Source organism: Puntigrus tetrazona, chromosome 12, assembly GCF_018831695.1.
Source record: "Puntigrus tetrazona isolate hp1 chromosome 12, ASM1883169v1, whole genome shotgun sequence".
In the NCBI taxonomy this organism is placed as follows: Eukaryota; Metazoa; Chordata; class Actinopteri; order Cypriniformes; family Cyprinidae; genus Puntigrus; species Puntigrus tetrazona.
In genome coordinates, this window is record NC_056710.1 from 6,050,657 (window position 1) to 6,078,458 (window position 27,802).

General features: G+C 42.9%; 1 protein-coding gene across 3 annotated transcripts; it reads right to left on the reverse strand.

Moving 5' to 3' along the window:
• Positions 1-511: 511 nt before the first annotated feature.
• On the reverse strand, positions 512-27,412 carry LOC122355418 (phenylethanolamine N-methyltransferase). 3 transcript variants are annotated; one of them, XM_043253681.1, is made up of 3 exons: positions 27,217-27,412; positions 22,704-22,911; positions 512-1,201 (listed from the first exon to the last, which is right to left on the reverse strand). In XM_043253681.1, the coding sequence occupies exons 1-3, from the start codon at positions 27,410-27,412 to the stop codon at positions 763-765; spliced, it is 843 nt and encodes a 280-aa protein (XP_043109616.1). In that variant the 3' UTR covers positions 512-762. The 3 variants fall into 3 exon arrangements, 1 of the variants encoding a protein (XP_043109616.1); XR_006252216.1 differs by lacking the exons at positions 22,704-22,911; positions 27,217-27,412 and adding an exon at positions 3,262-3,697 and having other exon boundaries at positions 1,067-1,201; XR_006252215.1 differs by lacking the exons at positions 512-1,201; positions 27,217-27,412 and adding an exon at positions 13,642-13,961 and having other exon boundaries at positions 22,704-22,776.
• Between the last annotated feature and the right edge of the window lie 390 nt (positions 27,413-27,802).

The following is a 27,802-nucleotide window of genomic DNA, read 5'->3' on the forward strand; positions in this document are numbered from 1 at the left end:
CGGTTTCTTTGTTTGTTCCAAGTCTTAGTCTATGTTGCCCTGCCTGTTTTCCGGTCCTTTTATACTAGTCTTTATAGTTTGTAATACAGTAATTTTCTTGTATAAAAACATTGTATTTTGTCTTTAGTGCTATAATACCTAAAATAGCAGTAAATTTGTGACTTTACAGATATTGTTTGTAATTATACATAGTTTTGAATGTAATTTGAAATAACACAAAACTACTGTAATTTTTATTTCTGTAAAATTCATTTATTTTCACAGTAAATGTTTTATAATAATAATAATAATAATAATAATAATAATAATAATAATAATTTATTAATTTCATTTTCATTTCATTAATTTAACAGTTAATATCGGGGGCCTTGAAGTTACATGACATTTCTACTTTATTTTATTTTTTTATGTAACACAGTAGTTACTTTTCCTGGTAATTAAATGTAACTAAGTTGTGAGAAGTAACTAGTACCTAAAAGTAATTACTGATAACATGCCCAGCATTGATTGTTTGTGTAATTTAGATACTAATAGACTGTCACATATGCTGCTTAAGAGACAGACAATATTAACTGCAATGAATGTGGGGTGATTTAATAATTGTGATAATTGCAATGAGTAAAATCAAACATTGGGAACAATTGTTTTGTTTAGAATTCGTCGTAATTTTTCATGTTCAATTAAAAGTGAAGAATTAAGACATAAGACAGTCATACATGGCCTAACTTTACAGTCCATGAACTACTCTTCAACTACAATTGTTCATGTTTTCTTAGCTTTTACAAAGAACACACCAGTGACATCATCCACTCCCAGCTTCATGTCTGGGGGCAGGTGGTAAATGCACAACTGCAACAGCTGATATCCACTGGCCTTCAGGCTAGCACAGACCTGAGACTCATCCAGAGGGACCACAGGGATGTATAGCCCTGGTGCCCCCATGTAGAAGCTCTCTCCCAAGGCACCAATAAGCAGGAGGTGACCATCTTTTTTAAGCAGGCTGGAGATGTGGCCTAAGGCATGGTCGAAGGAAAGCAAGTCATGGCTTACACTCTCCAGACAGAAAGATGACACCAGACAGTCTGCTCCAGAAGGGGGCAAGAACTCTGGTGATAATGGAAAGGACTGGTGTACATCAACTGGCAGCACATCAGACACAACCGAACGAAGACGTGTTGCCTTTTCTGCCCAAGCCGATGAACTAGAGAAAATGAAAAGGTTCAAAACACTGGATTAGATTGATTTTTTAGATATTAAGTGCATATAGATATTAAAGTAAACACAGACAGGTTATTATATTAGAGCAGTCAATCGATTCAAATATTTAATCACGTTTAATCGTTTGACTGCATGAATCACACATTTTAACGTATCTAAAATGAATTCTTTTTAAATACTCTAATTAACTTAGGCATTGACAAATATGGATGCTTTGGGCAATAAGCTTAAGAGACTAGGGTCTTGCTTGGAGCCCTTATTAGCGATGATTAAGAGAAAACGCCAGTGGTCAGCGTGTCAGGCCAATGCTATGCAAGATCGTAAACCTTCCCAACACACCAGAGCAAATTGGCTGACCTTGGCTCCCACAGGGACCAACGGTGGGTACATTGCTGCTGGAGAGGCCAAACCGTTCTTCCTAAGATAGATTGTTAAGAGAATGGATTTCGACCTTCAAGAGATGCTTCAATCACCCTATTTGCTACAGTTTGGCAGAACAAAGGGGTAAGCTATGGAGACCACATCCTGCCTAAAGGGAGGTCATATGTGGAGACAGTGCAACATGTGATATAGGTCTCTATGTCAGATCTTGGCCAAGGTAGCGGGGGAAACAACTGACGGTGGAGACGGACAGATGATCTGCCAAGGGAAGACACAAGTTCACCCGTAGGAGAATCTTACCGTCAAAATACATATATGGGATTGCCCGCAAGGAATCGAACATATGGCCACCTAGCCCAGTGCAAGGGCTGACCGGGAGAACGGGCATTTAACCTCGACACAGCCTGGTGGCAGATTGCTCCACCCAGTCTGATTGCCGGTGCTGGAGGATGCTCAACCGGAGTTCGAGAGACCGGGAGAGAAAGGGGGAATGGTGCAGCAAGCAGGACATGACCAGTTCTCACCAGTTACTCAAAACACTGGAAGAAACTGGCTCAGTGCAAATGGTTGTAATACCATGCAAAGGTATTCAGTGTCACCCAGCCCGCAGCTCTGCAATGTCTGCGAGAGAGTGGAGTGGGCTCTCACACCCAGGGGACACGGCTCGAATTGGAAATGGTACGCCCAGGCAATGGCGTCCACTATTCAGTGAGCCAGCCTCTGCTTGGATATGCTTTCCCTGTCTGCTGACCACTGTAACAGACAAACAGCTGCTTGGAACTACTGATGCTCCAGGTACGGTCCACATATATGCGCAAGACCCTTACGGGCTATAAATCAATCAATCACTTTTATTTATATTGCGCTATTAACAACACAAATTGTACCAACATCAAGGCTGGGTCTGCCTCCTTCGGGGGCAGTACTTGCCGGAGTACTACTTGATCACGGAAGGTGTGGTGGGAACCTTTGGCACATATTCAGGCCGGAATTTTAAGACGATGTGACAGCAGGCCAGCCCAAACACAAGGCACTCTTCGCTGACCGAAAACGACTGGAAGTCCCCGATCCTCTTAATGGAAGTGAGCGTGATCTGGAGCGCTGCCTTAGCAGACAGAAACTTAAGCCAGGACAACAAAGAGACAGGGCAGCTCTGAAGAGGAAAACTTTCTACTGCCAAACTAGAAAGATCAAGACATGGAACACATCCCACGACCACTGTAAATCAGTCCTGTGGCTGAACACATTTGGTAATGTGTTTCTGCATTAACATTTAAATTGGAGCTTGTGAAGGGCCCAATTCAAAACACGCAGGTCCAGGACTGGCCCCTCTTTTCTTGAGCACGATGAAGTAAAGGCTGTAGAACTTCGACCTCATCTAGGCTGAAGGGACAGGCTCGATTGGATGCTTTGCCAGGAGCACAGCAACCTCCTCACACCAGACAGAAGCGGTTGAACGCCACTGAACTTGGACGGGCCTCTGGGATTATCCGGAAGAGCCACCCCAATGGGTTGGGAAGTCTCTGTGCAAGTGGCAAAGGGGGGCAGCAGCAAAAAGGTTATAAGCCCTTCACTGCCACACAACGAGGCCCATGGCCCAGAAATCTCTCTCAATTCCAGGGGAATCACTGAACAACAGGAACGCTGCTGATTGTGTCTTACCACCACAAGAACAGCTTCTTTTCCAGCGCTCTCTTCAAAAGAAATTGCCAGTACAGTCAACATGCAGCACTCCGAAGCAAAATTTGACAAGTGGTTACACCTGTCTTCTATTTATACCCGTGTGATGGGGAGTGCCTCAGGATTAGTTAACCACTTTTCTCTTAATCAGAGCTAATAAGAGTTCCAAGCAAGACCCCAGTTTGTCGTCACAACATAACTTGTAGTGACTGACAGACAGTGAATCATAGTTTAATGTAGAGCATGACTGGCTATGTTTCCGTGGTCATTTATGTTTTTTAAAGAACTTATTAATGTCTATTGCTCACATAAAAACAGAACATAGAAACACCACATTCCCATTACTTCTCTTTATTTGCAATTGACTTTTTTGCAAACCTGTTTACATTTTCACATGACAGGGCATGTACATTTATTATTATATTTTTTTGTCAATATGATGTTGGTCTACTCTTTGCAGCTATAACAGCTTCAACTCTGCTGGGAAGACTGTCCACACATTTTAGGAGTGTTTATGGGAATTTTTGACCATTCTTCAAGAAGTGCATTTGTGAGGTCACACACTGATGAGAAGGCCTGGCTCTCAGTCTCTTCTTTAATTCACCCTAAAAAGTGTTCTACCGGGTTAAGTGCAGTCCAGTCAACTTCATCTGCACCAGACTCTCCATGTCTTTATGCTTTGTGCACTGGTGACAGTCATGTTGGAAGAGGAAGGGGGCATGGAACTGTCCAAAATGTCTTGGTATGCTGAAGCATTCAAAGTTACTTTCACTGGAACTAAATGGCCAAGCCCAGCTCCTATAAAACTACCCCACACCATAAATCCCCCCTCTAAACTTTACACTTGTCACTATAGAGTCAGACATGTACCGTTCTCCTGGCAACCACCGAACCCAGACTCATCCATTAGATTGCCAGATGGAGAATCAGCGTGATTATTTATTCCAGAGAATGCATCTCCACTGCTCTAGTCCAGTGGTGGTGTGCTTTACACCACTGCATCTGACACTTTGCATTGGACTTGGTAAAGTATGGCTTGGATGCAGCTGCTCTGCCATGGAAACCCATTCCATAAAGCGCTCTGTGCACTGTTCTTGAGCTAATAATAAAGTTTGGAGGTCTGTAGTGATTGCCTCTGCAGAAGGTTTGCAACCTCTTTGCACTATGTAGGTATATCAGACAATTAAATACTGAACAAACTAGAACTTATTTAGGGAGGAGATAATGACATAATTATAAACCTGAACATAATGGCATAATTAACTAAATAACACAATACAGAAACTAGGCCACACAGAGCACATGGGCATAGAAAACAACAAACAGCCCTGGGGCACTACAGTAATATTTTTGTGATTTTTTTTTTTTTTTTTTTTTTTTTTTTTATTTTAATATAGAAAATCTAGATTTTATATATAAAATCTCATTTATTTCATTTATGTTATGCAAAGTTGAATTTCAACATCATTACTCTAGTCTTCAATGTCACATGATCCTTCAGAAATCTTTCTAATATGCTAATTTATAATCAGTTCTGGTAACTGTTATGCTGCATAATATTTTTTTTTGGAACCTGTGATATTTTTTTAGGATTCTTGAATGAATAAAACATTAAAAAGAAAACATTGATTTTAAATAGAATATACACTACCACTCAAAAGTTTGGGGTCAGTACATTATATGTATTTGTAATGACGAGGCAGGTAATTAGAGCTGGAAAGAGGCATGATGGGAAACGTAGTTCCGGGGACTAATATTCTGGGGAGGGTTCCCTCCGGTGGCCGTCGGAGAGAGCCACAGAGGCGCGGTTCTTTACAGAGCCCCCTTCCTGTGAGCGGCTCCTGAAGCGAGGAATGACTCTACGCCGAGGTCTTCCTCGAGGACGGGGTGCGGGCCTGTCCGGATGATCCCGGTGGAAGTCAGTAGTTAAGGAGGGATCCAGGATATCCTGGGCATTAACCCAGGATCGTTCCTCTGGGCTGTATCCCTCCCAGTCCACAAGGTATTGTAATACCCTGCCTCGGTGTCGCAAGTCGAGTAACTCGTGTACCCGGTAGGCTTCCTTGCCATCGATGATTAAGGGAGGGGTTTCGCTTTCCGCTGCCTCATCCTGGTCCCTCTCTCCTCTCGGACCACCGGCAGGTTTCAGCAATGACACATGGAAAGTGGGAGAAATGCAATAATTAGAGGGCAATGCCAGGCGGTAAGAAACAGGAGTGATTTGTCTTACGACCCTAAATGGGCCCACATACCTGAGGTTTAGCTTCCTGCATGGTTGGCGGAGGTGTAGGTCCTTGGAGGATAACCAAACCCACTGTCCAGGTGTATAGACTGACGATTCCCGACAGCGGCGGTTGGCTTGTTCCTTTGAAGCCAGGCGTTGAAAGCGGGTAGGTTGGAAAGCCCAGGACACATTGAAATGGGGTTAGTCCTGTGGATGCCTTTCAAAGGGAGTTCTGTGCGTACTTAGCCCACAGAAGAAATTGACTCCAGTCCTGTTGGTTGGAGTGGCAGTATGACCTTAAGAACCGGGTAAGTTGTTAATTGAGTCGTTCCGCTTGACCGTTAGGCTGTGGGTGGTATCCGGAGGTTAAGCTGACATTGATGTTCAGTTGTGAACAGAAGGCCTGCCACACTCGTGATGTGAATTGTGGTCCACAATCTGACACAATGTCCTCTTGCAATCCGTAGAACCGGAAGACTTGATTCATTAATACTTTGGTGGTTTCCCATGCCGTGGGTAGTTTAGGTAGCGGTATGAATCTGCAGGCTTTGGAAAATCAGTCCACAACTGTAAGAATAGTAGTAAAGTTGTTTGATGACGGGAGATCAGTGACGAAATCCACTGCGATGTGTGATCATGGTCTCTGGGGAATGGGTAAAGGTTGTAACAGCCCTGCTGGTCTTTGGTGAGATGACTTGGTTACGTTACAAGTGGGACATTGCTGGACAAACCTTGCAAAAACTGCAGACCGTAGGTCGGGCCACCAGAATTTGCTGGTCGTCAATTGGAGTGTCGTAGCGATGCCGGGATGTCCAGCACTGGGGCTATCGTGAACCTAATGTAGAACACGGATCCGGAGTTGCTGTGGTACGTAAGTGAGTGTGGGTGGACATTCAGGTGGTTCGTGAACATGTCCCACTGCACAGGTGCAATGATCACCGCTTGCGGAAGGATGGGTTCGAGGCTGGAAGAGTTAGCTGCCTGCTCAAACTGCCTGGATAGTGCATCTGCTTTGTCGTTCTTGGACCCAGGAATGTAAGTGACCTTGAAGTTGAACCGTGCAAAGAATAATGACCATCTGGCTTGTCTTGGCTTCAGTCGTTTGACCGTTCGAATGTATTCTAAGTTGCGGTGGTCTGTCAGTATGAGAAACGGTAGTCTTGCACCTTCCAGCCAATGCCGCCACTCCTCGAAGGCGGCTTTCATGGTGAGTAACTATCGGTCACCCACATCATAGTTACATTCAGCGGGGTTGCGCTTACGTGAGTAGAACGCGCATGGAAATAGTTTGGCGGGATTTCCGTGACGTTGGGATAGTACGGCCCCGATGCCAGCGTTGGAATCGTCTACCTCTACCACAAACTCCTTCTCAGGGTCAGAGTGATGAAGAATGGGAGCAGTGGTGAATTTCTCTTTGAGGGCTTGGAATGCCTGAGTACTCTCGGACGTCCATCTTAGCAGGTGACTGCCCTTCTTGGTCAGAGAGGTGAGCGGTGCGGCTGTAGTGCTGAAGTTCCGAATAAATCTCCGGTAGAAATTGGCGAACCCCAGAAATCGCTGCATCTCCTTCAAGGTCCTAGGTTGAGGCCAGTGGACGACAGCATGAACCTTGCTCTCGTCCATGGTAACTCCTTCAGAACTGATGATGTAGCAGAGAAAAGAAACTTGGGTCTGGTGAAATTCACATTTCTTTAACTTGGCGTAGAGCTGATTCTGGATGAGACGTTTCAGGACAGTGGTCGTGGAGAAGGCGGTCTTCCACTTGTCCCCTTCATGGATTATGGTTATATGCGCTGTGTAGGTCCAGCTTAGTGAAGTATTTGGCCTGAGTTCTTCCCTCATCTCGGCATGCCAGCTCGGCTTGTAGATGAGTCCCTTGAGGTAGAGGAGTTTGAGAGGTTCTGGTTTCCATCCAGTCTGTGCAGCGAGAGTGCGGAATGTTAGTGTGTTACCTTGTTTTAGAGAGAGCAGTTGTTCGCCAGGCTCCTTTCCTCATGCTGTATGTTCGAACACCTCGTGAAACTGTCGCAGGAAATCAGTGTATGAGGGGATAGCCATTTGTCTGCCCTCCCACATAGCAGTAGCCCAATCCAAAGCTCTTCCAGTCAGTAAGAAACATATCAGGGCCACCTTACTGTCCTCCGTGGGATATAACAGGGGTTGTTGTGTAATGAAAATAGAGCATTGAAGCAGGATTACCATAAAAATTTTTTAAGGTAAGGAAAGTCGAGGTGAAGCAGGGCTGTTACTCACATTCGCGATGTTCGGCGTGGGAGGCGGAGCTGGCGTGACTACATTTGTGGCGAGGGGTGAGAACGTCTGCACGGCTTTCACTAGCTCCTCAGTCAGAGTGGTTCATTTTTGGAGCTGTTGTTGGTGAGTCACAAGCATGGCGGCTTGTGACGAGACCTCGGAAACCAGCTGATACAGAGCCGCTGGGTCCTGTGGTGTCAAAGTCTTCTGTAATGACGAGTCAGAAACGTTCGGATCCATTCGCAAGCTCTTTAATGAGAATAGTCAAACAGGCACGGTTCGGTAACAATAGCTGAAATAACACAGGACAGGCAGAGTCGTAAACAGAGTCAGGCAGAGATCGAGGCAGGCAGACAGAATCAGAGTCAAGGTACAGGCAATAAGTAGGCAGCAAACCATCGGCGAAACGAAAACACGGAACAAGGTCAAACACAGGAAGACAACAATAGAACAAACGCTTAGAATTACCAGCTGGGGCAAGGATAAGACTTCGCAAAGAGTTCTTGGCTGGTTGCAGTCTTAACAAGGTACACCTGGGCAGGTAATTAGAGCTGGAAAGAGGCATGATGGGAAACGTAGTTCCGGGACTAATATTCTGGGGTGGGTTCCCTCTGGTGGCCGACGCGGCGCGGTGCGGCGGGGTTCATTACAGTATTATACAGTACAAAATAAAACTTTTATTTACCTAGGATATGTTAAATTAATAAGTGATGGCAAAGATTGATATTATTCATTATAGTATCCTGAATAAATATTTGCCATCACAACTTTGCCAACATTAACAATTCTAATATTAAATCACAATAACTGAATGATTTCTGAAGGATCGTGTGATACTAAACATTAATCACTGATGGAAATTCAGCTTTGCATCACATAAATTTAATTTAAAATTATATTGCAAATATTTCACAATCTTACTTTTTTCCTGTATTTTTAATCAAATGCAGGCTTGATGCATCAATTTTTTTATTTTAACAGTATAGATTGTATCAAAGCACTGAACAGTATCAAAAAGGAGAATAAAGTGATGGTAATGTATATGACAAGTTTTAAAAAAATGTTTTAGTAAATGCTGAGACTGTCTCTGTAATCAAATCAGCTATAATCATATCTATTTAATCATATAAATTAAGTGTCCCCAACTAAGCAAGCCAAATGCACCAGGGCAAGGAAACAACATTTCATCCGTGAAAGAAGAAAGAATGAAGAAAAAAACCTTGTAAGAAACCAGGCTCAGTTGGAGCCAGTTCTTCTCTGGCCAGACGTCCAGCACTTAATTTCCAGTTTAATTTTAAGAGCATGTCAGATTGTGCAAAGGACTTTGTGTGTTTGTGTATGCATGCATCTGGTTCGAGTGATCTGTCTATGGGGCTCATCTAGGTGTTCTGGTCTCTGATGAAGGTCATCTCTCATCCAGATCCACCATCTGATCTAAATATGAACTGAGAAACAGAATAAGAAAGAATATTAGCATAGATGACATTTTTTTGCAATGTAACAAGTGCATTATATTGTCACGTCTTTGGACTTTGTGCTATTGTTTTGTCGTTTGCCATGTGTTCCGTTTAACCCACTTTAGTTAGTTGTTTTTATTGTCTTCAGCTGTGTGTAGTTTAAGTAATACCGTAGAGTGTTTAAGTCCTGTGGTTTCAGTTCTGTTTGTCCGATCTCGTCTTTATGTGCGTGTGGTTTCGTCCTGTCTACCTACCTGCCTGCCTGCCTGCCTGCCCGTCTGTAATTATATTGTTTATTTCATCCCTGAGTTGATTAAAGCCTTTTATTTACCCTTATGCTAGTCGTGTGTTCTCCTGCTAACCACACCCGTGACAGAAGATTGGACCGTACAAAAGTACAGAAATAGCGGCGTTTATCCCCTTTTATTTTCATAATGTTTTCCCCCTACAACAACAAGAACTTCCTCATCCTCCTGCTGGAGCAGGGGGATTGCTCTCTCGAGGAATATACAAAGACATTCTTCCATTCGCCCACGACTTCCATTACCTGGACAGCTTTCTGTGCGAAAATTACTTCCGCGGACTAAACATCTCTAATCAGGCGCGGCTGTCCGGGAGCGGCCCTTGAGAGAGAGCTTCGCCGCTTACGTCGAGTGGGTGCTGGTGTTGTGCAATTCGTCAATGACTGTTACGCTGGAGGACAACGACACCAGCCCCACTCAAGATCCAAAGCCCAGCTCATCACTTCACCACATGGTCGAGCCACAGTCTGAGCCCACCGCTGACACAGGTGTAGAGTCGAGCGCGACCACGGACCCATCACCGAGGAGAGCGACAGAACCGTGGAGCGACACCGGACCAGAGCCGACTACGTCAGACCAGGTGCGTGAGCCGGCAACAGAGCTCGCCACGGTGGAGACTGCCATCTGCCATGAGAGCGAGGAGTGGAGCTCCGCTCACTGCACTTCGGCTGAGGATGAGCTGATTATCCACCTGGGGCTGCTGGATTTACAAGAGGAACTGGGTATGGATCTGGAAATAGACCTAGCACCTCCTCGTTATCATGAATGCCCGCTGTTTCTCATAAGCTCCCTCCAGTGCCCGCGCCACGTGTGCTTCCTCCAGAGCACATTTTCCCACCCTCCCGCCCTTACCATACGACGTTGATGGATCCCAGCAGCCCCTGCGCTCACCATCTGGAGCTCGCCATGGGTCTGCCGGTCTCCATCGCCGCTGTGGGTGAAGGATTCCTCACCTCACCTTCCTGCCTCCGAGTCCCGGACTCCATCTCGGCTCATAGAACCGTCGGCTCCCCCTGGGCTCCTAGCTCCCTCCTCCACATTCAACGTCTTCTGCCTCTTCTTCATGCCAGTAGGTGAAGTTGGTAAAAAGGGTGTGGACTTGTCTAGTTCTTACAGTCTTTGTGTGATAACTTTGTGATAACGGTGGGATAGTATACAGTATAAGTGATATTCTTACAAAAGCATAAAGTTATTCTTACTAATCAACAAGTACATTAGATCTTATGGAAAGTGTTGGCAAGTTGCTTATCGTAATTGGTTAATCAAAGATCCTAAGTAAATTATAGAAATGTGATCTTGTGTCATGTTTATGGGTGTGGTTTGTGAGAGGAAGCACTCAACAAGTAAAATAAACTTAAACAGTTTTAATTTTCTACAAACTAACAGAAATAATATAGTTTGAACGGGCAGGCAGGCCGACCAAACAAAAACCGCACGCATTAAAGACGAAGTCAGACAAACTGAATACAAGCAACAGGACTTAAATACACAACGTAAATATTTAATAAACGAGACACAGCTGAACACGATAAAACATTAACTAAAAGAAGGTCATACTGAACACATGGCACATGACAAAAGCAACAACAAAAAGGAGTCCATGTGACATATGCCCCCCCGGAAAATAAAACGAATATGGGAGCTTGGGAGGAGGTTCCAGGGGAGGACGGGCCCCCAGGAGGGGGTAAGCAGACATAGGCCAGGGAGGTGCAGACGGAGGGAAGAGCCAGGAGGAGTCCGGAGAAGAGGACCCAGAACCCAGCCATGATGGTCCACAGTGGAGCCGATGGAGGGAGGAGCCATGGAGGAGTAATGATCGCTGACTCCATGGGGCCGACTGATGGTGGCGGAGGAGACCGAGACGAAGAGCTAGGGTGACACCAAGGTGCTGGCGGACTGATGGACCACGGTGGAGAGAAGGGAGCAAAGGGGGAGCTGATGGGTCTACAGGCCGACGTGAAGTCCAGGACTCAGAGGCCGGATGATGAGGCAAGGGATCCTCCACTCACGGCGGCAATGAAGACCGGCAGAGCCGTGGCAAGCACCAGATGGTGAGCTGAAGATGATGATCGACGGAGGATGGTAAGGGTGGGAGGGTGGAAAAACTTGCACCACAGACACTGGCTGCGGTGCAGGCACTGGAGGGAGCTCTTGGGGAACGGTCTCTAGGGAGCGCTCTCAAGGCAGGAACTCAGGATGACTGGACGGAACCAGCGGGCATACTGGACGACAGGATGGAACCAGCAGGCAAACAGGATGGCTGGACGGAACCAGGAACTTCGAATACAGGGGAGGTGCCAGGTCTACATCAAAATCCACATCATCCAGCTCCTCTTGAAGATCCAGCAGCCCCAGATATGTGATCAATCAATCAATCAATCATTTTTATTTATATAGCGCTTTTAACTACACAGGTTGCATCAAAGCACTGTACAGTATAATGTAGAAGAGTACAATGACAGGGATGTATAATGACGAGAGTGACCAATTTCTTATTAAATGCAGAGACGGTCTCTTTAATCAACTCAACGTTAAATCACTAGAAGTTAAGTGTCCCCAACCAAGCAAGCCAGAGGCGACAGTGGCAAGGAAACAAAATAGAGAATGGAGAAAAAAAAACCTTGGGAGAAACCAGACTCAGTTGGGGTCAGTTCTCCTGTGACCGGACGCCCAGCACTTAACTTCCAGTTCAATTTTAAACACAGCTGTGTCAGATAGTGTAAATGACTTAGCGTGTGTGTGTGCGCGCATCAGGATCTGGTGATCTGTCCACGGGCGCATCTAGGTTTTCTGGTCTCTGATGAACATAACCTCTGTGTGCTGATCCACCATCTAGTCTGGATACAAACTGTGAAAACAGATTGAGAAAGAGACAGGACTAATATTAGCGTAGATGCCATTCTTTTTACGATGTCACAAGTACATCGTATTTTAGGAGTAGTGTTCCCGGTTCCAGCAAAATCTAAGTAATGCAGCCTAAAAATCCTTTAACGGATTTGAATAATAAAAAGTTAAAAAGATCTTTAATCTAGATTTAAACTGGCAGAGTGTGTCTGCTTCCCGAACAGAGTTAGGGAGATTGTTCCAGAGTTTAGGTGCTAGATAGGAAAAGGATCTGCCGCCCGCAGTTGATTTTGATATTCTAGCTCATGCTCAGCCGTTGTGCAGTGGGCGGAGCTCCACTCCGCGCTCTCCTTGCATTCGGCTGTCTCCACTTTGGCGAGCTCTGTTGCTGGCTCACGCACCTGGTCTGACACAGTCGGCTCGGGTCCGGTGGTGCTCCACGGCTCTGTCGCTAGGGTAGGGTAGGGTATCCCAAGGCAAACAGGTCCTAGGTGACAAGCCAGACAAAGAGCGGTCCACCCCCAACCCTTATGAACAACAAAAATAACGAACCTACAGTGTGCACTGGGGTGGTTTGCAGCTGAGTGTGAAGCGGCTGGGATGAGAATCAGCACCTCTAAGTCTGAGGCCATGGTTCTCAGTCGGACAAGGGTGGCTTGCCCCCTTCAGGTTGGTGGGGAGCTCCTGCCTCAGGTGGAGGAGTTTAAGTATCTTGGGGTCTTGTTCACAAGTGAGGGGAGGATGGAATGAGAGATTGACAGATGGAACGGTGCAGCTTCTGCAGTAATGCAGTCGCTGTACTGGTCTGTCATTGTGAAGAAGGAGCTGAGCCACAAGGCAAAGCTCTCGATTTACTGGTCGATCTTCGTTACTACTCTCACCTATGGTCATGAGCTTTGGGTCATGACGGAAAGAATGAGATCCCGGATACAACTGGCCGAAATGAGTTTCCTCCAAAGGGTGGCTGGGCACTCCCTTAGAGATAGAGTGAGGAGTTCATTCACTCAGGAGGAGCTCGGAGTAGACCCGCTGCTCCTCCACATCGAGAGAGGACAGCTGAGGTGGCTCGGGCATCTGTTCCGGATGCCTCCCGGACACCTCTCAATGGAGGTGTTCCGGGCATGTCCCACCAGCAGGAGGCCCCGGGGAAGACCTAGGACACGCTGGAGGGACTATGTCTCTTGGCTGGCCTGGGAGCACCTTGGTGTTCCCCCGGAAGAGCTGGAGGAAGTGTTTGGGGAGAGGGAAGAAGAAGAAAGACGAAGAAAGACGAAGAAAGACGAAGAAAGACGAAGAAAGACTTCTAATATTACTAGAAAATACATTATGTATTTTGGACCAAATAAATGCAGGCTTGAAACATTAAAAATCTTGCTGTTCAAAAACTTTGACTGGTAGTGTGTCGTGTTGAAATATATAAATGAGCATCACATACCTGGCATTTCCAATGTGTATATTGTTTATGTGCTCTGAAAGACGTTTTGAAGAGACTCATGGCGGAAAAATGCCTCATTTCGTCAAGCTGTGTTCCAGGATCCTGAGTAGGCTGTTTATTTGCATTGGCTCCCTTTGCAACAGGTTCTTTTGCACTTATCCTCACATCTAAAATAAAAACATTAAGCATGCTGTTTACACAAATAAATTGCATTATTAACATTATTACGATGGTCACTGATACTAGTACAGATTTATAGGAAAAAAAAAACAACACAGTTACCATATAACACAAATTTTATCATTGATATTTACTGCTTACTTGATACATTTACACCTCAAATGATCACAAACACCAATGACTGGATATAACACATTCAAAATATTTACACCAGTGCAGATCTTTGTGAACATAAGCTTGGTTACAGTTATAAACACAAACATTCTTTGTATATACAATAAAAAAAACTATAGTTATAAATGTATATTCGTAAACAAAGAATAGTATATCATAATAAATTTGTGTCTACTCATTCTTACTGACATTATAAAATTATACTTTTATATTGTATTGCTGTTTCTGTGTTAGACCATAAGAAAAAACATTCTGACATTGTGAGACATTTAGATGCTGTGAATGAAGCTTATTGTCTCACATGAATATATTTAGGAGTTATTGTTTGGAAAAAGTCTAATTAGTAAAATGTGTACATGGCATGTGAAAACTATTACAAGTAGGTTAATAAAAAGATACTTACTTATTTTCTCCGCTGGTGTCACATTTGCGCTTTCGCAAGACTGAGTACACGAGACGTAAAATAAACTTAAACGGATTTAATCCCAACAGGCAAAAATAAAGATACAAAGGCAGGCAGGTAGAACAGGCAGGCAGGACAAAAACCACGTATGGACATTGACGATCGGACAACGTGAACTCAAAACACACAGGACTAAATACAAGAGGAAATTAACTAAATTAACAAGACACAGCTGAAGACAATGATATAATGAACATGGAGAGAAGGCAGGGCACAGGGAGCACATGGCACGAGATAAAAACCATAAACAAAGAGTCCAGAGATGTGACATTACCCCCTCCCAGAAGGTGCATCCTCGCACCTAAAGAGTAACATAAAAAAAAAACAAACACAATGACTAGGAACTGGGGATACAGGATCTTGGGAGGAGGTTCTGGTGGAGGACGGCCCACAAGAGGGAGTAGACAGACAGTCCAGGGAGGAACGGACGGAGGGAGGAGCCAGGGAGGAGACAGGAGGAGTCCGGAGCAGGAGGAGATCCAGAGCCCAGCTATGGTGGTCCACGGTGGAGCCGACGGAGGGAGGAGCCATGGAGGAGGAGCAGCCATCGACTCCATGTGGCCGACCGACGGCGGCGGAGCAGGTGGTGGAGGAGACTGAGGCGGAGACGGAGAGCCGAAGAGCCAGGGTGACATCGAGGCGCTGGAGGTCCTAGGTGACGCCGCAGGCTTCGGCGACTGACACGGAGACGGGGGACAGGAAGGACGCGGCGGAGCCAGAGCGACTGAGGACTGAGGTAAAGCCGGAGGGAAGGAGGAGCCTGACTGAGCCGGTGGGATGGAGGGACGAGGTGAAGCCGGAGGAGAGGAATCCCGAGGCGACGGATGGTCGACGACAGACCAAGGCGGAGCCGGAGGGACGATGGAGCCTTGTGGAGCTGGTGGACTGACGAACCACAGTGGAGAGGAGGGAGCTAGGAGCCCAGGTGGAGCCGACGGGTCTACGAGCCGAGGACGAGTCTGGGACTCGGAGGCAGGACGGCGATGCAAGGGATCCTTCACCCTCGACGGCGATGGAGACCAGCAGACCCGTGGCGAGCTCCAGTTGGTGAGCTGAGGATGAGCGCAGGGGCTGCTGGGATCCATCGACGTGGTATGACCAGGGTGGGAGGGTGGGAGGGTGGGAAAACTGGAGCGCCGCGTGGTGCGGGCACTGGAGGGAGCGCACGGGGCGCGGGCACTGGAGGGAGCGCACGGGAAATAGTCTCTATGGTGCGCTCGTGAGGCAGGCATACGGGACGGCTGGGCGGAACCAGCGGGCTAACGGGACGGCTGGGCGGAACCAGCGGGCTAACGGGACGGCTGGGCGGAACCAGAGGGCTAACGGGGTAGCTGAACGGGAACAGGAACTCTGTCCACAGGGGAGGTGCCCAGTCTATGTCCAGGTCGACATCGTCCAGCTCCTCTTGCAGATCCAGCAGCCCCAGGTGGATGATAATAATCTAGAACACAGTCTAACACTTGATGGCTGCTCTGTTAATTCTTCATCATCAGTTAGGAACCTAGGTGTGCTGTTTGACAGCAATCTTTCCTTTGAAAATCATGTTTCTAGCATCTGTAAAACTGCGTTTTTCCATCTTAAAAATATATCTAAATTACGACCTATGCTTTCAACCTCTAATGCAGAAATATTAATTCATGCGTTTATGACCTCAAGGTTAGATTATTGCAATGCTTTATTGGGTGGTTGTTCTGCACGCTTAATAAACAAACTTCAGCTAGTCCAAAACGCAGCAGCCAGAGTCCTTACTAGAACTAGGAAGTATGATCATATTAGCCCGGTTCTGTCAACACTGCACTGGCTCCCTATCAAACATCGAATAGATTTTAAAATCTTATTAATTACCTATAAAGCCCTGAATGGCTTAGCTCCTCAATACTTGAGCGAGCTCTTATCACATTATAGTCCTGCACGTCCGCTGCTTTCTCAAAACTCTGGCCATTTGACAATACCTAGAATATCAAAATCAACTGCGGGCGGCAGATCATTTTCCTATCTAGCACCTAAACTCTGGAACAATCTCCCTAACTCTGTTCGGGAAGCAGACACACTCTGCCAGTTTAAATCTAGATTAAAGACACATCTTTTTACCTTAGCTTACACATAACACACCAACACGCCTTTTATTATTCAAATCCGTTAAAGGATTTTTAGGCTGCATTATTTAGATTTGCTTGAACCGGGAACACTACTCCTACAATACGATGTACTTGTGACATCGTAAAAAGAATGGCATCTACGCTAATATTAGTCCTGTCTCTTTCTCAATCTGTTTTCAGTTTGTATCCAGACTAGATGGTGGATCAGCACCCAGAGATTATGTTCATCAGAGACCAGAACACCTAGATGCGCCCCGTGGACCAATCACCAGATCCTGATGCACACACGCACACGCACACACTAAGTCATTTACACTATCTGACACAGCTGCATTTAAAATTGAACTGGAAGTTAAGTGCTGGGCGTCCGGTCAGAGGAGAACTGACCCCAACTGAGGTTTCTCCCAAGGTTTTTTTTTCTCCATTCTGTATGCATGGGGTTTTGTTTCCTTGCCGCTGTCGCCTCTGGCTTACTTGGTTGGGGACACTTAACTTCTAGTAACTATCGTTGAATTTACTACAGAGACCATCTCTGCATTTAATAAGAAATTGGTCACTCTCGTCATTATACATCCCTGTCATTATACTGTACAGTGCTTTGATGCAACCTGTGTTGTTAAAAGCGCTATATAAATAAAAATGATTGATTGATTGATTGATGATCAGCTCATCCTCAGCCGATGTGCAGTGGGCGGAGCTCCACTCCGCGCTCTCATTGCAGTCGGCTGTCTCCACCGCGGCGAGCTCTGTTGCCGGCTCACGCACCAGGTCTGACGTAATCAGCTCTGGTCCGGTGGCGCTCTACGGCTCTGTCGCTCTCCTCTGCGATGGTTCCGTGGTCGTCCCCGACTTGAGCTCCGCAACGAGCGGAGATGATGGGCTGGGTTCTGGATCTGGAGTGGGGCTGGTGTCGTTGTCCTCCACCGCAACAGTCATTGACGAATCGCAGGACACCAGCACCCACTCGATGTATGCGGCGAGGCTCTCTCGAGGACCATTCCCGGACAGCTGAGCTTGATTGGTGATGTTAAGACCGCGGAAGTAAATCTCGCACAAAAAGCTGTCCGGGTAACGGGAGTCGTTTGCGAGGAGGAAGAATGTCTCCGTATATTCCTCGAGAGAGCAATCCCCCTGCTCCAGCCGGAGGATGAGGACAGACGGGTCGATAAACGGGGTAAACATAGTGACAAAGCAAAAAGGGGAAAACACGCCGCTAACTTTTAAGGTCCGATCGTACTGTCACGTTTGCGCTTTCGCGAGACTGAGTACACGAGACGTAAAATAAACTTAAACGGATTTAATCCCAACAGGCAAAAATAAAGATACAAAGGCAGGCAGGACAAAAACCACGTATGGACATTGACGATCGGACAACGTGAACTCAAAACACACAGGACTAAATACACAAGGAAATTAACTAAATTAACAAGACACAGCTGAAGACAATGATATAATGAACATGGAGGGAAGGCAGGGCACAGGGAGCACATGGCACGAGATAAAAACCATAAACAAAGAGTCCAGAGATGTGACAGGTGGATTCTTCTTCAAACCGCTGCATTCTTCTGATAATTAATGCAGCCTAACAATCCTTTAACGGATTTTCATAACAGAAGCGTATTAGTGTGTTATGTGTAAGCTAGGTTAAAGACATTGGTCTTTGATCTACATTTAAGGTAACAGAGTGTGTCTGCTTCTCGAATAGTGTTGGGAGATTATTGCAGAGTTTGGGTACTAAATAGAAAAAAAGATCAAGTGTTAGACAGTGTGCTAGGTTATTACATGTGGGCTTTTTAGATCTGATAATTACCTCCTTAATTTTTTCAGAATTTAGAATTAAGAAGTTACACTTGTGAAAGATACAATACCTCCTCATTTACTGCTACAAAATGCCATGGTCAGATAAGTATGATTTGAACCATGCTAAGGCACTTCCACCAGCATAGTTATCCATTTTATTCAATAGAATGTTGTGGTCAATAGTGTTAAAACCAGCACTTAGATCTAATAGCACTAATATAGAGATACAACCACGATCAAATAATAGAAACAGGTCTCTAATGAAAGCAGTATCAGTACTATGGTCTGGTCTAAATATTGACTGGATATCCTCACAGATACCGTAGGAGGTAGAAGGAATATAAATAAACTTGAAAACTTGAATACAGACCAACGGTCAACCCTCCAAAATCATAAAGTTTCATGTTTCATGTGCCATGTTTCATATGTAAATGCTCCTCTTGTTATGTCTTAAATGATGGTGTATTGTACTGTAATGTGTCTTATTCCACCATTATCTTTTTCTTGTCTAAAACAATTTTCTCCTGAAGCACATTCGTGCAGGTGGTCATACAAAATGTAAATGAGACAAAGTTGAAACAAAGAACCATGTTTCGCTCCCATTCACATAAGTACTCTTTGTTTTCTTCTAAAAGAGATTAAAAGTAGTCAGATCTATCATTTTTTATTGCTTTTCTGTATGATAGTATACTTTCCCGCTAGGATATACAAAATACTTCTAGTTTTGTTTTTCTCCAGCTGCGCTCCATTTTTCAGACTGCTGTCTTTAGGGTGCGATTATGCTCATTATACCATAGAGTCAGATTGTTTTCGTTCATATTTCTTAAGCGTAAAGGAGCCACATTATCTAAAGTGCTAGAAAAAATGGATTGCATAGCTTCTGTTACATCATCACGTTTTTCTGTTGAATTGGATGTGCTAAGAAATTTAAATAAATCAGAGAGATTACTCAGAAAGCATTCATTTGTGGTGGCGGTGATGATTCTACCATACTTGTAATAAAGTGCAGAGTTTATGATTTTAACTATACAGAGTTCACACAAGACTAGATAGACCCACACAAGACCTTCTAAGAAGTACTGAGAATATTGTTATAAATTGTAGCAACACCTCCCCCTTTAGATTTAGACATGGATCATTTTTGTAACCCCTATAAGGGAGGGTTAGGTATAGTTCCAGTACCAGTTTATGTCTAATTTGTGAAAGCCATCTAAGGTGTTGGTGAAAATTACTTAACAGGACCCTATTTTGTTAATATTCATACTTTTAAATGTGTGTTACGTAAGCTATACAAAGAATCTTGTATAAGTGCATGTCCCCTTTAAGATATTAAGGGAAACTCTGTGGATCGGTTGAGATGTCCTTGAACAAAACTTGGTTTTCACCAGCGTATTTGGTTGATTTCTATTGATTGGAGGTTTATTAGGTAATGCCCGCCTTCGTTATAGGTGAGTCGTACGTGGTTGGTTTGGAAAAGGGAGATCTAAAAAAAAAAACCGAGAAAGAGAAGATGCAGAAAGAGGGAGTAGTGAGAGAAACTGATCGATATCTACCGTTTATAAGTGAAAACAATCCCGTTAAAATTTATATTTTCATAGAAGCGCTTGAGTTTGATTTAGGTGTTAAATTGTGATTTGTGTATTTATTTTTAATTCGTTTAACTGTGGACAACAATTAGGATTTAGCGAGGATACGGCGGTTTCAGTTTGACAAATCGTCTGATTAGTTGCGTTAAATAGTACCACCCCGTAGTACTATGGTCAATATCTATCGGGGGAAGTGGAAGAGGAGATCAAATAGACCCGTTGAGCTACCGGAAGTGTAGCTCTGACCACGAGGGATGAGAACAAAAACCGGATAGCGCGCCCAGCCATCGGAAGTGTTGGGTGCTGTTGTTGAGACTATTGCGAGCCGGAGTTGGTGACGATCGAGACCGAGTACGGATTATAGGCACTGCTTGTTGGTTTTATTTTTAGCTCGCTGGAGAGTGAAGAGGCCAATTGCGTTTTGAAGGCCACTACGCACTCAAGCCACGAATCAGGCCTGCATCGGGAGTGGGTATGAGGGTGGTTATGGTGTGAGTGGGCCCACGGTTTATGTGTTGTTTTGCTTTAGGTATCCTAGTAAGTTTATGGTTACCGTTCAAAAAGGGTGAAACATGTTACTGTAATACTCTACTAATGTTCCGTAGTACACTGGAACTTGTAATTTGTTGATACCTGGTGAATAATCATACCTTTATATCATCTTACTAACACATATATAATAATTCTATAATGTTTTTTTGTTTCATAAATAAATCCCTTTTGTTGCATACAGGTATCAGATTACTCATTTAGGATCCCTAAATCTCTATAAAAGTGGTATCAGAGGTGTGGCTGAAATTTATAGTGGAGAGACAACCATTAAAGCTCCACCCTATAGAGCAGGGGTGTCCGAACTCGGTCCCGGTAGGGCCGGTGTCCTGCAGAGTTTAGATTCAACCCTGCTAAAACACATATACTATGCATGTCCGAAGTACTTGATTAGCTGGATCAGGTGTGTTTAATTAGGGTTGCATCTAAACTCTGCAGGACACCGGCCCTCCAGGACAGAGTTTGGACACCCCTGCTATAGAGCTTAGGTTAGAACATATCTAAGAGGGCAGGGGGAGCTACATTTATTATAGCAGTAATTTTGGGGGGTAGACTCATTTAAGGTAGTATTCATCAGGTTTTATCCAGTTTTCTGTCAGAAAGCAAATCTTGGTTCTGATCATTGATCAAATCATTTATATAAAGTGTTTTTTTATAGAAAGGGATCTGATATTCAGTAAGCTAAATTTTATCATTTGCTTCTATTATAAACAGTTATTTATTTGTTAAACATCAAATAAATTGTTGCTTTTGACTTTGTTTGCACATTTTCTGTGTACTCTAATTTGGGGGACAGACACGCAGAAGGGTGGTTTAGCCAGTCTGTCTGCTTCATTACCTGGGCCTTAGTTAGTCAAGTGTGAGCTCTAAGACTGTATGCCATATTTTGTGAGAGAAGAGCGGCACCACCGCTCTGAAGCGGGATGAAGACCATCTCTGTTTAACGGGTCACGTCTGCTTTAGAAATTCATTCAATTGTCTATGAAACCTATGTTATTCTGCGGGCATCACTTAGACATCCAGTCATTGAGACCCAGTAGTCTACTGCAAATCTTATCACCCCTGTAAGCCAGGAGGTGAACAGAGCATATTACAGTGTCTGACATACTTGGAAATTTACAAACCTCTTTAATGTTATTTTTAGGTTTCTCCGACTGGTGAAGAATAACATCATTAGTGCCGACATGAATAACAATTTTACTGAATTTATGTTTAGATTAGCCAGCACTTTTAAAATGGCTGAGATGTCTATGGTGGCTAGTGTTTTCACCTTCCATACAAAAGAATCGCCAATTACTAGAGCACTTTGATCAGGTTTCTCAGTGGGTGCATCACTGAGTGGGGAGAACCTGTTTGATGTTCTGATCAGAATGGAAGAACTGTGTTTTGACCCGTACAATGTACATGATTCACTGAGCTAGTCGCATCCAAAACCCTATCTACGGTCCTCACATTTTTACTGTCCTCAATTAAAGTTTAGATGCATGTCTCTAATTCTAAATTGCATTTATCACATGTGAATCTCTAAACCCTGATAGAGAGAGATCAACTATACACATGGCAAGCGGTGCAAGTGACAATGCAAGGAGAAGCCATTTACTTACTGTGAGTGACTGAAGATTCACTTACCACTGCTTGATGAGCTTTAAAAAAAAAAAAAAAAACTAACGAGCACGAGGAAGAAATGAAATGTAACGGAAAAAGAAAACAATGATAGGTGCGTAAAGCGGGGGTAAGAACAAGAATGATACGCGTGACTGGCTAACAAGTGTTAGCATACTGCATGGTTTTAGATTCACGATCAACAGTCAAATTTGTTAGGTAAGTTTGTGGCTGGTATTCACTAAAAAGAGGATGTTTGGGACCGTTGCTAATATTAATTGCCCTTCTTGTCAATGCCTATAAGATAATATATAAGATTTGTATGGGCTCATATTTTATTACTCTATTTTGGAACTGTGATTTCCGCAAAAAGGTTTGGTTGGCTATATCTGCTTTCATGTTAACTTTTAAAAGCTCAACAGTTTTTGTTTGTTAAAAAAAAGATGGGAATCTCACCTGCGACCCTCCAGTTCACAAACGTACTTGAAGTAAGCAGTCCAGTCTATACTGCTCTTTCCCTCCTGTAGCCAGTTTCGTAGCTCTCTTCGATTCACTTCCAAAAAGTCAGACAGGATGACACGATTAAATCTCTCACAACCACTCATGACTTGGTAGAGAGTGGGGCCGGATCCCACATCAACTAAAATGTCCCCTCTTATATCATCTGTAAAAGAAAGGGAATATTCAAGAGCTACTGGAGTATTGAAAATGTGCATCATGCTTATTCTTGTACTTTTCTATAATAATAATAATAATAAATATAGCAGCAGTAATTATGGGGCCAAGCACTCCAGTGGGAAAATAAGAACATGGCATGAAGTATCAGACCAACTACAACCATTAATTGAAGTATGATTTTATTTGAAATGCCTGAAAACTTTTTTTGGTGAAAAACAGTTAGAAAAAGTAGGCTTTCAACATAAATCAAAAAGCGGACAGGACGTTCAGCTTTCTATGGCTTGATACCATATTTTGATACCAGTTTCATTACAATAGGGTAATGTGGAGATCGGCCAGCCTGACTGCATAGCAGGAGCCAAAGTTTCTCCTTTTTGGTTTTTACATCATAATGGAGGAGACGATAATGTATACCTCAAGTTTGCTGCGTCCTTAATTTCTGAACAAAGGAAGAGCTACAAAAAAAAAAAAGAGCTAATAAGGGCTCCAAGCAAGACCCCAGTCTATCATCACAACAAAATGTCTCCATCAGAGAACGAGGGTTAACTATGTCACCAAAATGTTCTTAACTTTTGGACCTGAGAACAAACAATAATAAGAACAATAGATGTTTTTGACAACAAGCAGTGTGGCATTATTAAACATACAAAGAGTGCATGTCTACCTACTACAGAATCAAAATCAACTATAGATCATAATCGGAGGTTATTAAAAGCATTTCATGATTAATTAAAACATTAATAATCACATATTTTCAAATGTGGCTTAATGCTTATTAATGCTAATTGTTCTAATTTATTTTTCAAGATGTTTTCTTGTAAAGTACTGATAGATAGTTTTGTGTTTCTGGTGTAGAATCTCACTTTTAGCTTTATTAATTTGATGCTGTACATTGAGCAGTGGACAATAGTAAATCCACATGAGACACAACAGGAAAAGTGCATTGTTGATCAGTGCCACCTAGTGTGCACGGGTGAATGAGCAGCATTCAGGCGGTTCATCAGTGATTTACCTCCCTTTTTCACATTGCTCTTAGTATGAAATTACCGTTAGACACATATCATGTTGTTGTTTGAGAAAAATGCAACAACTAAATGTGTTCAAGTTTATATTGCCATAACATGTTTACTAATGCAAAAAGAAACATTACTTACTGCTGGGATTGATGTTACATGGATATTTATATATGAATAAATTGCAAATGTGACTGCATTAAAAAAGAGTTTAAACAGGAGAGATTGGACATTGTGTTCGTTTCATACAGATTTCTTTATCCCAGGACATTTGTTTTTGACATGTTTTCTTTATTTTACAAAAGCAAAAAGTTTTTTTGTTATTGTGAGTGACTGATATATAATACTTATTTGTGTGAGCAAAAATTATTTTGCAAGACTCATATTTCTAGATTATTAGGTGGTGCTGTGTAAGACTTTAATCTGATTGTTCATATGAATTATTTGAATTAGCTCTTTAATCAATATTTAGGGAATCAAATCTTAATAATTCGAGTTGGTTTCATTAAAATTCATAGAATACACTTAATTCTGAGCTGGGTAGCGCAGATCTGTGCGGAGTTTGACTTTACAATGCAAAACACACAAGACAACGACGACTCTTTGTTTTGATTAATGAATTGATTTATGAAGTCTAAAGCTTATTTGCTAATTCTAAGATCGCAACCCACAAAAATTCATCAAAGCAGAGGTTTTAGCTTATCATTAATTTTCACTTTGCACCATTCAGTTAAGAAAGAAAAACTCTTAGGGAATTCTCTTAGGGAATCCTGGCTTTTTTGATTGGTCGCGGTCTTGGATGATGTCTTTGGGATTCCCCGGGTGATTTGAATGGGTGTTTGTGAAAGTCTCTCATCATTGGGCTTCTCAGCTTTGGAAGTTTCCAGAGTTGAAGGGTCAGTTTAAGTTCTTGCTGAAGGAATGCTGAAACAGTTCAGTGTTTCGCATTGCAGCAGCTTACGCTGGGTTCTTGGCAGATTCCAGTCGTTCTGTACAGCAAGTTGTTACAGCGCAAGTGATGGAATGTGCAATGTTTGATGAAGAACAACTCTCTGATGGAAGGAAACTCAATCTGAAAGCTTCTTGCTCTGAAGTTTTAAACAGCTGATTTGGGCTTACCCCGAGGGTTGCTGTCCAATCAATGAGGGGCTACAGGGCTTGTTCCCACCCAGTTCGGCTCTTCTTCCATGCATAAATTAATGCACATTAACACAGAGTTTCCATCCAATTTGGAGATAGCATCTGTTGAGACTATTTCACTCGAACGGCTCTTTACCAGGAATCAATCAATCAGGATCAACTCAACGCGAAATAAAACACAAGACAAGTTCTGTGGATTTTTAGCTTGCAAGGATTGTGCTGTCGGTTGCAAGCGGGAGAAAAGCAGGTTTCTCTCTTTTGCCTCCAAAGCTCAGGTCACAAGTTGCTTTATTTATAGAGGAAAAGACAAGACAAAATAAGTGAAAGCAAATGGCAAAATATCTTTTGTGCGTCAGAATCTTCACTCCTTCAGATTCTTCTGGTGCCCATATCAGTATTATACTGCAATGTCTTATACAACAAATGAGTATGAAAGTAACTGAGATCTATCAGTCTGGAAAAGGTTACAAAGCCATTTCTAAAGCTTTGAGACTCCAGTGAACCACAATGAGAGCCATTATCCACAAATAGTGATAACATGGAACACTTCCCAGGAGTGGCCGGCCAACCGAAATTATCCCAAGGGCACAGCGACAATTCATCCAAGAGGTCACAAAAGACCCCACAACAACATCCAAAGAACTGCCACAGTTAAGGCTAGTGTTCATGACTTCACCATAAGAAAGAGAGCAAAAATGTTCCACAATGAAAGCTTCTGCTGAGCAAAAAGAACATAAAGGCTCATCTCAGTTTTGCCAGAAAATACTTTTGGGAAAATACTATAATACTCAAATACTAAAATACTAAATATAACAAATTTAAATCAGCACGAAATCAACATCAAAATATGTTAGAATTGTTGTTTTACCTCTCCTGTAAAGTTGGTGAAATGTCACTTACGCCTTTCTGGTTTTCACCCCTCGATATGCAATGACTAATTTAATGGTTTGTCACTTTTGACCAATAGGTGGCACTGTTATCAAATTGGTTACAGTGGTCTGAGGTGACAACGACACGCATAAAGTTGCTTTGCAGAGATACAGCTTCAGGTGCAGTTTGGTCATCAAATTTGTTGTTGCAGTAAACAAGAACTATTTTATTGACAAAATTTAAAAGGGTCTGAAAAAGATTTAGTGTTGCAGGTTGTTGTGTGATGGAAAATTTTGTAATACGGTAAACGTATGCCAAGGAGTCACTAAAAAGTAATTTTGTTATGCAGCAAGACACCTGACTATGTAGCTTTAGTGCTCGACCCCTTATAATTATACTGAAAACAAATATTGAACACATCTAGGTTGGTTCCTTTTTTGGAATTTAAGATTTTTTTTTTCTTAAATATGGTAATATTTTAAAATTAAGTTTTTAGTCATTTGATTTAACCTGTATCCACAGACAGCATTCAAATAATTTATATTTGTGCAAAAAGGTAACACAAATTTTATCAGCTGCTTTTAACCCCACATGTTGAGATCAAATGACAAAAATACTACACTGAATACAGTACACGGCAGTTCTTGAATATTTTCTAGAATGCCACTGCATGCTGAACCCATTTGTATTTGCTTTTGCATTATCCTGTTTCCATGCATATATTTAAAAAAAAGTCCAAACCGACTTTGTCAGCCAGTAAACAAAATAAAAACATGAGTAAACTGAAATCTCCTGTAGAGATTTCTTATCCACAACACTGTCAGCATAATAATATCAGGTCAAATTTACGATGCAGTCTCATAACAATGGTTGCTGTTTTTAACAGCCTCTTTAGGCTGGATTTATGCAACTGCAGATCCACCATATATAACACTAGTTTCAGGAAAGTAGTCCAGCCCAGACCTAAAGCTGAGTTGGAGCTGACCTAACCTGCTTCTACCACTAATTTTTTAATCAACTAATTTGTTAATTCATTCAATTATTTGTTTATTTTTAAATTTTATTTTATCTTATTTTTATAGCTACCACTGAGTGATGCTGTTTTAACATTTTTCTATGAATAGCCAGTCTTCACATCCTATACTGTTTCTGTTCTCATATAATCAGTTGACAACAAAATGAGTGACAGCATTATTCTTTTGCCTGTTTTGCAACTACTGTCATGAAAATGCAAATCTAGTTACTCTCTTACACATTTGTATGCTCACCTTCAGTAAAGGCTTTGTGCAGACAGCTGAGTTTCCATGGCACAATGCTACTTTTCCGCTCAAAATCAGCTCGAGGTGGAGTGTAGTTATAGTGCAGATAAGCTACAGGATCAAAACCGTGGTAACGTGCCTCCAAAGAAGCCACTGTCTTTAACTTTTCTATCTTTATCCTATGTATTTCTTTGTCTCTCTCCATTTCAGCTCCTTTGAATCACTGTCCCTATTCTGTTTTTGCTGAAGACCTTATTTATATTTGTGTGTGAATGAGATTAAATGGTTATTAAGTACTTTTGTAAGTGCACAGTTCTACATCTGTGCTTTAGGTCATTTGTTTCCTTATTGCTTACTCATATCTCCACAAAGATAAGAGTGTTCTGCCTACCTGAAAGCACTTAGACCTCCTGTCTTTTTGACTTCAGGCACTGATAATATCTGAGTTAGCTTGTTTTTCACCAAAATGTTACTTTACTGAACAAAGGGCCTATTTAAGTCCAAACGCTTACTCACAGACACTCGTTTGTTTTACTATATTAGTGAGGATATCTCATAGACTCATAGACAATTCAGGTTATTGATCATTTCTATG

What these genes read in the sequence shown, in the direction of transcription:
- LOC122355418 (XM_043253681.1), bottom strand. Translation starts at nt 27,412, where the DNA reads ATGGAGAGAGACAAAGAAATACATAGGATAAAGATAGAAAAGTTAAAG. An exon ending in GCACAAAGCCTTTACTGAAG is followed by an intron (nt 22,912 to 27,216) that starts GTGAGCATACAA and finishes TTTCTTTTACAG; the next exon opens with ATGATATAAGAGGGGACATT. An exon ending in TGTGAACTGGAGGGTCGCAG is followed by an intron (nt 1,202 to 22,703) that starts GTGAGATTCCCA and finishes CATTTTCTCTAG; the next exon opens with TTCATCGGCTTGGGCAGAAA.